Source organism: Cervus canadensis, chromosome 15 (assembly GCF_019320065.1).
Source record: "Cervus canadensis isolate Bull #8, Minnesota chromosome 15, ASM1932006v1, whole genome shotgun sequence".
Classification (NCBI taxonomy): Eukaryota; Metazoa; Chordata; class Mammalia; order Artiodactyla; family Cervidae; genus Cervus; species Cervus canadensis.
This window is the reverse complement of record NC_057400.1, coordinates 51,982,231-51,992,616: the sequence shown is the minus strand read 5'-3', so window position 1 is coordinate 51,992,616 and position 10,386 is coordinate 51,982,231. Positions and strand designations below refer to the sequence as shown.

The window sequence follows — 10,386 nt, the reverse complement described above, 5'->3', positions numbered from 1 at the left end:
TTACTTCCTCCAGGAAGCTCTCCCGGCCCCTCCTGGGGGGTCCGACAGTGTTCTATTTCTCTCATCACTACACTTAAGTCTGCTGCACTGTGAATGCCTGATCACTTTCCCAGGAAAAGCCGTTCCAGAGACCACCTCCAGCTGTTCCCCATTGTATTCCCCAGCAACAGCACAACACCTGACATAAACAGGATTAGTAGAATAGATGAACAAATGCATCAACACACACCCAATGCACATCTGCATGCACACACATACACTGTCATCATCCTTACGCTGAAACAATGGCTGTTCCCATATGCAAAACCAAAACTTAGAAACAACAGTTTCAATAGTAATTTCTGTGTCCATCTGAAGAATTCTTAAATGTCATGGCTGCCAAATGGAATGCGCCTCCACTTTAGGCCCTCTGTGAGCCTTGACATCATCCATTTATCAGTGACCTGCTAACTTCACAATGAACCAGACGAAGGCTCACATGCTGAGTGCCCCTCATGGCAAAAGCAGGGGAGTGTGTGGGGGCATTAAAACCATTTATCTACCAAACCCTCTCCAACCTCTTCTGACCCTCCAGACAGTTCACATCATCTTAAAATCCTTGCCGGCCACCTTTGCTGACCTTTGCAGGGGCAAGCCAAGTAGAATAGTCATTAAGGCTCAATTATAAATATCTGTAAGTATGGAACACTATACCCGAGGACTGCCAAGTTAAAACAGCCTAGCCGAACAATAAGCTCACACACTTGGACACGGGGAACAGATTTTAGATATATTAACTCTTGCAGCTTTGTGCAAGTTCCGCTTTATTTGAGTTAGAATTTCCCAATACCGTGGAAGCAATGGCAATGAAAACAGGCTTTCTTTCAATTTCTTCAGAGGAAAAAAGTTCTTTCTATAGTGAAGTGAAAGTCGCTCAGTTGCGTCCAACTCTTTGCAACCCCATGGACTAAACAGTCCATGGAATTCTCCAGGCCAGAATACTGGAGTGGGTAGCCTTTCCCTTCTCCAGGGGAATCATCCAACCCAGGGATTGAACCCAGGTCTCCCGCATTGCGGATGGATTCTTCACCAGCTGAGCCGCAAGGGAAGCCCAATCTATAGTGGGCTATCCATAAACACTTGGTTAATATAGGAGTAGTTATATAAAATTAATATACATGGCATTAAAGATAGCGTTTAAGCTAGAAGGAAGTTTGTAATTTATTTTGTATAAAATGATTGATCTGAGGGAAGACAAGAAATGTTTTGATGAGATTTCACATCTTTGGCAAACAGTGTGGTTTGAGAAGATAACCAATAGAACAAAAACATGTTTCCTTTCCCTCTCCCTTTCCTGGTCTCTCTAGGCTGTTTCCAGACACAATGGTAAACGGCTCCACGAACCAAGCTGGCAAGTGTAAGGTACCACAGTTGGGTAAAAACAACACAAAATCTGAGAGGGTGAGAGATTCTAAGAAATCATAAAATATTTACTGAAAGCCACACAAAAAACAGTCTTTTCTCTACTCAATAAAATACCGGCTACTTCAAGAGCAAAGCGAAAGGCCACAGCTCCCCTGGGGGTGGAAAGTCCTAATACATGCACGCCAAACTTCAAGGTCTGCAGAGCCCATGGAGGGCCAATACGGCGGGAGGTGGCCCAGAAGAAAGGGCCTTAAAAAGTGAAGGAGACAAAGAAACCTCCCGAGGACAGCTTAAAATCTGGGAAGATGAAGGCCAAGTGGGTTTATGACAGCATGGATTGGGTGAAGGCAGACTTATTTATTTGTGAAGTTCTGAGATGTCATAAAGGGACATCTTTTTTTCATAAAGAAAAGAAAATACTCAAGGTAACATGGAGAAGCCTTAAGAAAACTCATTCCATCTCAAAGAGGACTAAAAACTGAAAACCTTGAGAACCACCCTGTCCTTCCAGAAAGGTTTCCTTGGTGGCTCTGCTGCACTGGAACACCTAGCCGCTGGGACCACGGCTGACCCAGAAAGGAAATCACCCTCCCTCTGCACTTCCTCTTTGGGGAAAAGATGTCTTTAGATTCCTAGGCCCCCAACTTTACTCTGGCTTACTCCTGAAGAGGTACAGCTGCTACTAAAACACACCAGAGAAGGCCTCGGTGATCATCACTATTGTGAGAATATCATTAAAAATTTGTCAAACCCTGTGGCAAAACTCCTGTTATTCTTATTAAAAAAAGCAAAGTAGAATAAGACCTTATGAATGACAACCTGCTTCCACCACCCTGAAAAAGTGAAACTCAGGCGTGTCCAACTCTTTGCGACCCCATGGACTGTAGCCTGCCAGGCCCCTATGTCCATGGAATTCTCCAGGTAAGAATACTACAGTGGGTAGTGATTCCCTTCTCCAGGGGATCTTCCCAACCCAGGGATCAAACCTGGGTCTCCTGCATTGCAGGCAGATTCTTTACTGTCTCAGTCACCAGGGAAGCCCTTTCACCAGCTTATCTCATCTGAACTCCGCCACAATCCTATGTAGTTAATTCCCATCAGAGGCATTTATTTTTAACTGATAGGAAAATAAAAATTCAAACATTATGGGATTAGCTCTGTGTTGAAGCACTGGATCCAGGAGCAGAGCCCAAGTCTCTGAGTTCAAGCCCAGTCTTCAGGTCCCCCTGGGCCCACCCTCAGGGACACGGCATGGGTGTTCTGGACCGCAGAGGCCTCTGGGAGGGGACCCAGCAGCGAAGAGACTAGAAACTGACAATTTATTCAAGTAGGACTTGGGCTCCCGCGGTCACTCTTCTACAACTACCACCCGCCACCTCACAACCACAAAACCAATTTTCCACACTGCTTTTCAAAGACAGACATGGAGGAAATGGTTGTGGCAGCAAATGAGTACTTATCCAAGGCATTCATTCTGCCCTAAACCATCTGCTCTGGAAAATTCAAATGGGGACCAAATGCATTTTTTTCCTCTTGGGCTTCACCCTTTTGATTAAAAAGAAGATGACAGACAGACTTAATTCTTTAGGTCAGAATTTATGGACCCATGTTGGCCATTACAGTTTTGTTCTTCTAGTTAATTTATTCAGAACTTTTCAACCTGGCAGACAGAAAAGATCTAATTTCAGTTGATTCACTTTGTTGTATAGCAGACAGTAACGCAACAGTGTAAAGCAATTATACTCTAATTAAAGAAAATTAAGCAAAATAAAGATGTTCAGATAAGCAAACAAAAAGTACTAGGTACTTACTTATTGAAGGATTGTAACCGGTGGGCTTAGCAGTATATTCAAAACAGGCCTTAACCTTGAGGCTGTATAAAATCAAACACATGGTGATTAAGAAATGCCTTACTAAAAAAAAAAAAAAAAGAAATGCCTTACTGCCCTGGAAAAAAATCTCAACACGTTTCTCATCCTCATATCCCCCCAGTGATGACCGATAAGTAAAAATGTTATATATCCACTTGACAAGATTCCTCTTCCCTTTTCCCCATTTCTCTTAATCTTCCCTGTGGCTCCTCAGGGCAACCGGGTCATCATAAAGCAGAGATATCAAACAGTGGGGGAAGAGTGGACACGGTGCAAATGCTCACCATATCCCACTAGGCGCCCCACAGAGCGTTTTCTGACGGAGATCAATTCTGTTAGGTGTTACTGTGATGGTTTGCTGAATATTAATCACAGGCCGGGATCTGAAGACAAAGAGAAGACAAGCTCAGCCTTTTGCTATCTGGATGTGAGATGAACTCACATACTACACAGGCATCCTCGGATGCTGCATCTTAAAAACCACAGGAAAAACTCTGTTTCCCAATGTTACTCCTGCTCCCTTGTTGCTAAAGAAAACAGCTGTTAACAGACATAATTTAAAACATGATGACGTGATATTTATAAAAATGTTTAAACATGACACATTCAAAATTATAAATTGTTTTATATTAATAATTTTAATGTTAATGGAGTTTTTAAACTGAAAGACCAATATGGGCAATATGTAAAAAGTTCCGTAGTTTCCAGGTGAATATGTCTCATCCCCACCCAAACTCTCAAGGAGCTCTGCATGTCCTTCCAGATATATCAGTCTGGTTCAATTAAAAATACTATTTAAAATTAAATTTAAAACAAGCATTTCTTTTAAAGTGGGAGTGTTTCATGCTTACTGGTCTGCATGTTGCTCTTTGTCATTCACATTTCAGAGGTCTTCTCATATCTCTATACACACAAATCTAGTTATTTCTCACAGCTGGTGGTATTGCATCTACCAATGGAACATCATTTATTCAACCAGTCCCTTAATCAGTGGACATTTAGAATTTTGTAAGGCTTTCAGCTGACAAACATCCTTGCCTATACATCTGTGTACATGTATGTGTCCTAAGTTCATACATCTGTTTATCTGTAGGATAAATTCTTAAGCAGAATTTTTGAGTCAAACAATATATGCATTTTTAATTCTGGGTAATCTTGCCCACCCTCCCCCCAAAAAAGCTCCAAAAAGGTTATACCAACATACATCTAACACCTGGGGTGCTCACTAGCAGGATTTCTACACATATGTGAATTTTAGTAATCTAGGCAAGTCCCCATTTTACAGTATCTGAGCTTCCTACCTTCCCTCGGACTCTCCTATCTCCAACCTCAGGTGCTTGCCAGGACTGACCACAACTTTTCTACCCCCACAATATCTCTATAAGCAAAGCCTGGAAGCCTTTATCCTTTCCTATCTCTGCCTTAACCCAACCTCACGGACACACAGGAAATGGAATCCTACACCTTTAGCCCTTCTCACCATGTAAAAACATCATCCTTCTCCCTTATATGTTCTTCCTACCCGCCACAGCCAAAGGGGTCACCAAGGGCCTATGGCTTGACCCCTGCACCACTGGCACAGAAATGCACGGCTGTGGTGGTTGGGGCGAAAGGGCTGGGCAGACGGTGCACTCTCGCCTCTGTCTCTCCCCACCTGAACTCAGAGTGGCTCCTATGGTTCCATTCCCACAGGGATTCAGTCACACCGACTTCGGTGGGTTTGTGGTAAACCCAGCCATCCTGGAGAACAGTGTTCCACAGCAAAGTGCATTCCAAATTCCAAAGAGCTAGTCTGAACATCTGGGATCAATCTATCTGTAGGCCAGACAGAGAGTGAGCACCTTCATGGGGAAGGCAGGAGCCAATAAAAGGGCAAATGATGCTCACGTTTTTTTCATTTCCCTTTATCTTAATTGTTTATCTTTCTATTGTTATTTTACATTGGAGACACTGCAGGTTTGGGTGCAGACCACAGCAATAAAGCAAAGATTGCAATAAAGGAGTCACTTGAATTTTTTGGTTTCCTAGTGCATAAAAGTTATGTTTACACTATACTGTAGTCTATTAAGTTGCAATGGAATTATGTCTAAAACACAGTGTACCTGCCTTAATTAAAAAATACTTTATTGCTTAAAAAAATGCTAATCAGCATCTGGGCCTTCAGGAATTCACAGCAGTAATATCCAAGATCACCATAATTAAGTAATAATAAATGAAAAACTTATAATAATAATAAATGAAAAATGTTACAAGAACTACCAAAATGTGACAGAGATACATGAAGTAAACACATGTTGGGAAAATGACACCTTGCCACAAGCCTTCAATTTTTAAAAACAAAACAAAACAAAAAAAAATCCCACAGTATCTGTGAAGTACAGTAAAACAAAGTGCAATAAAATGAGGTATGCCTGTAGGTATGTTTCTAAAGTTTTGAGAGCATATTTAGAAGACAAAAAGTTCATAAATGTTTTAATACCAGTTGCTACAGACGCTAGAGTGCTTTACATATAATAGTATTAAGGCTTTGGTGCTGTATACACTTCAAAATAAATATTTTAACACACACTTCTGCCTAAATGCTGTTTTTAAACACACAATATACACAATTTTCAGAGCATATTATATATGGAATCATAAAAATGCCTTTTAACACATAAAGCAAATTATTATTGCTCAGTTGTCTTGTGTTTAGTTGGCATTTACTCATTAAGTATAGTACTAGCATGATTTAGTGGAGACTGACATTGGGAAGATTTAGGTACCATGCCCTGCTCTCACAGGATCCAGGCTCAAAAGGACAAGCAAGTCCTGGGCTTCTGTTCTTCTTATTTGTGAAATAGGAAAGTTATCTTATTAGCCAAGGCTTTTGAAATTCATTTTCATACTATCGATGAGGAAAGAAGGAACATATATACAGGATTCACAGTCAACCTACTTATGGGGACAGGAAATTAAGGGTATTAAAATATCAATTACATACAGATACAAATATTTAACTGGCTAAAGACAAGTTATCTCCTGGGAAAGTCTTGGGAACCAAATTTTGTTACAGGAATTCAAGTCTTCTTGACACCAGAGGTATGTATCTCAAACTAGAACTTGAAGTTCAAATTGCTTTTGGATGGAAACTGCTAAAGTAATCGAATGTTATACTATACTCTTCTACCTTTAAAAAAATGTTGACTATTTTAAGGTTAATACCTAACACATGAACAGAGAGAAACAGGCATATAAAGGCAGTAACAGACATTCATTCAAACTTTTTTTAAAACTTCTTCCTTTGGCCTAATATTCCAGATACATTTTTCTTCACACTTTCACGTCTCCCACTTTTGCCATCTGTAAAGTCTCTTCTGGTTCTTAGCTTTCACATAAAATGCACATATATAAATGCACAGTATATTCTGTCTTTTTTTAAGTAGTATTCTCTTCAAAAGTATCCTGGTGTCATTTTATTATCACCAGGGGTTTTGGTTAGGATACTATTTTAGATATAGAGGCTACATCTGTGCTTGGCATCCTTCCAGAAGAATACAGAGCAATGACGGTACCAAGTGTACACATGACATACAGATTATTTTTCATTTAGGGTTTCGCTGTACCTCGCTGCCCATTTCTTTGACGGGATTCTTTAGATAAAAATGACTATAAAGCAAAATAGTTTTTTTAAAAAACAAACAAAACCCAAATGGTTCATTTTCACCAATGATCAAAGAATTGCAAATTCAATCAAAAGATGAGATCACACCACAGTGGCAAAAATTAAATAGATTCATTCTGTTGGGTGTCAGTAAAGGTGTGAGAAAATGGGCCCTCTGGTAGGTTGCTGCTGTGAGCATAAATTGCTACAACTTTTCTGTGGGTATATGTATGAACAAGGGTTTCCCAGGTGGCTCAGTGGTAAAGAATCCATCTAGCTGCCAATGCATGAGATGGAGGTTCAATCCCTGGGTCAGGAAAATCCCCTGGAGAAGGAAATGACTACTCACTCCAGTATTCTTGCCTTGGAAATCCCATGGACAGGGGAGCCTGGCAGGCTGCAGTCCATGTGGTTGGAGCCGGAGACTGACTGAGTACACATACACATGCACATGATGAATAAAAAAATGTGCTAACCTTGATCCCAGCAATTCTATTTCTAGGAATTTTTCTTTAAAAAAATCCATTACATGGAGATATATATATATATATATATACATTACACTATCTAACACAGTTTATAATAGCTAAAAGTCACAGACTATCTAAAAATTCCATCAACCAAGGACTCATTAAATGCGTATTATGGAAAAACATTGAGCTTTTAAAAAGAATAAGATTGATATATCTGTATTAACAAGGAGAGAAAATGGAAGAGGCTAATTTTTACAAATGAGAATAGAGGACAGCAGTTATAGTATGGCTGTTTGATGACACCCTAGAAGTGGAGAGAGACCCAAAACTATTAAAAGTTGTTTGATGGAAAGAAAGAACATTGGAAAACTTGCACTTCACTGCAATTCTGTATTAACCTTTTTAAAAAAAAAACAAAAAAAGAATGTGCTACTTTTTAAATTAAAAAAAATGTTTTGCACAATTTTTCCTGGCAATTTCCAGCAGTGATGGAATTGTTGGGATAAGGCCACTGAGACACAGCTGATGGGCAAACCGCTGCAGCCTTTCTGGAGATCATTGTGGTTGAAGGAATCACGAGTACTAAAACACACATGCCCTTCAACTTCGCAACTCACTTTTAGGACGTTATCGTAAGGAAATAATCTAGGACGCGAAGAAAAGTAAGGATGCTTACCAGCTCTGTGTATCTAGGAAGCAAACCACCAAACCTGGAAAGCAACCTAACTGTCCAATGACAGTATAGCAGTTGTTAAATAAACTATGACCCCAAATAAACAACCCAAAAGTTGTTAAATAAACACATGACCCATGTGATGTCTCAGACAACCATTAACTTCATTTCAGAAAAGTACTCAACGACAGGGAAATAACCCACTATGCATCATACTCACTCACAGAAAAAGGCCACTATTCATTACAAACCAGCAAAAGTAGGTTACAAAACTATATGTACACTACAATCTCAATTCTGTTAAACATACATGTTTATTCACACAAAAAAACCTAGAAGGATATAAACCAAAATTTTGGAGTTTCTTAATGGATGGTAAAATACAGTACATTCATTTCCTTCTTTAAATTCTTTACACGGTCAAATTCTTTGTTTCAGTTTTTATAAATGTAAAGGTAAAAAATTTCCACCAGTTCTGACCTTTTTAAAAAAATTAGTTCAAAATTACACCAAGACTTTACAAAATAGGTTTTTATTACATCGTTGTACTACTCTCAAGAGAAAAAAAAAATTCAAAACTCATACAAGACTTCACCTTTAAAGTACAGTTGTTACAAATTTCAATTCAAAAGGTAAAAAAAAACAAAAACAAAACAAAACTCTAGTGTAAGTAGATTTACCAAACAAGCTTAAAGCAAGAGATTACATACCTGAAAATAGTTACCGAATCTGAGAGGGAACCAACAGCAACATCAGGGTAGGAGTTTCTATCAAGGTCCATGTTTCCAGCAATTGAATATCCAAAAAAAGGTGATTTACCCTCAAGAACCTGAAAGGAACAGGGCATCAGAATGGACACCCGGCTACTAAAATAAGGCTTTTACTTATGCTTTGAAGATAAATCTCTTTTGAACTGAAGTTAAAGAGTTTACTTACAAATTATATTAAATCACAACTGAATTATAAATAAGTATACACATGATCAAACATTTCATGCATTTTATTTTCATAAAAGTTACCTGATTTATGTTGTATCTCAAAAGACAGAAGAGAAGCTTTGATAACCCTATGTACTATATTAAGTCAATCAGTGTATTTCAAACCAAACTTCTCTTCCTGCCCTCCAAATGTCTTATTTTCCTCTAAAGCAATTTTTAGATTTTGGTATCTGAATTCTCTATGCAATTACAATCATCTCTTATGTTTGTCCAGTTTCATCCCTTCTTAATATGCTACTAAAGGAAATGTATGACATTCCACTTCTTTATGCTGTCAGAGTAGAAGAATCTTTTCCTTTAGCTTAGTTTGATTCTTAATTTACCAAAGAAATTTTACAATTTAAAACAAGCAGCTTATTGCATTTAAATCTATTTACAAGTTATTTTCTAATAATTTTTTATAAAACCAAAGTTCATACTACTGTAGACTTGTAAGTAACATATGATTAGTGTGAAAATTCACATAAACCTAAACAATCCATTGGAAAGAAAATTATTGAGACCTTAACTGCAGAAATCCAAGTTATCTGGTTACCTGTGTTGGTTTGGTATTTATTCCATTCGCAGATCCATGATAGATAAAAACCTTCCCCTTACCATCATAGGGTGCTCCAACTGCAATATCTGTTAACAACACCACATTTTAACAAACGTCACATTTTAAAAGCATTCCAATACAATATTTTAAAATACGTCATGACAAGTGTACCCCAATGTTCATAGCAGCACTGTTTATAATAGCCAGGACATGGAAGCAACCTAGATGCCCATCAGCAGACGAATGGATAAGAAAGCTGTGGTACATATACACAATGGAATATTACTCAGTCATTAAAAAGAATATATTTGAATCAGTTCTAATGAGATGGATAAAACTTTACAGAGTGAAGTAAGCCAGAAAGAAAAACACCAATACAGTATACTAATGCATATATATGGAATTTAGAAAGATGGTAACGATAACCCTATATGCAAGAAAGAAAGAGACACAGATGTATAGAACAGACTTTTGGACTATATGGCAGAAGGCGAGGGTGGGATGATCTGAGAGAACAGCATCGAAACATGTATATCATCAAGTGTGAAACAGATCACCAGCCCAGGCTGGATGCATGAGACAAGTGCTCAAGGCTGGTGCACTAGGAAGACCCAGAGGGATGGGATGGGGAGGGAGGTGGGAGGGGGGATCGGGATGGGGAACACATGTAAATCCATGGCTGATTCATGTCAATGTGTGGCAAAAAACCACTATAATATTGTAAAGTAATTAGCCTCCAACTAATAAAAATAATTGGGAAAAAAATAAAAATAATAAAAATTAAAA

The 10,386-nt window shown here is 38.6% G+C and overlaps 1 protein-coding gene across 2 annotated transcripts in view; it reads right to left on the bottom strand.

The window, feature by feature from the left end:
- ITGA6 (integrin subunit alpha 6) overlaps window positions 1-10,386 on the bottom strand; it is an 84,327-nt gene that overhangs the window by 24,828 nt on the left and 49,113 nt on the right. For both annotated transcript variants that reach the window (XM_043487653.1, XM_043487654.1), the window contains exons 8-11: window positions 9,598-9,686; window positions 8,775-8,893; window positions 3,560-3,658; window positions 3,216-3,277 (exon numbers count right to left, since the gene is read on the bottom strand). In XM_043487653.1, coding sequence (XP_043343588.1) covers window positions 3,216-3,277; window positions 3,560-3,658; window positions 8,775-8,893; window positions 9,598-9,686 — 369 coding nt within the window. The remainder of the gene's footprint in view (window positions 1-3,215; window positions 3,278-3,559; window positions 3,659-8,774; window positions 8,894-9,597; window positions 9,687-10,386) is intronic.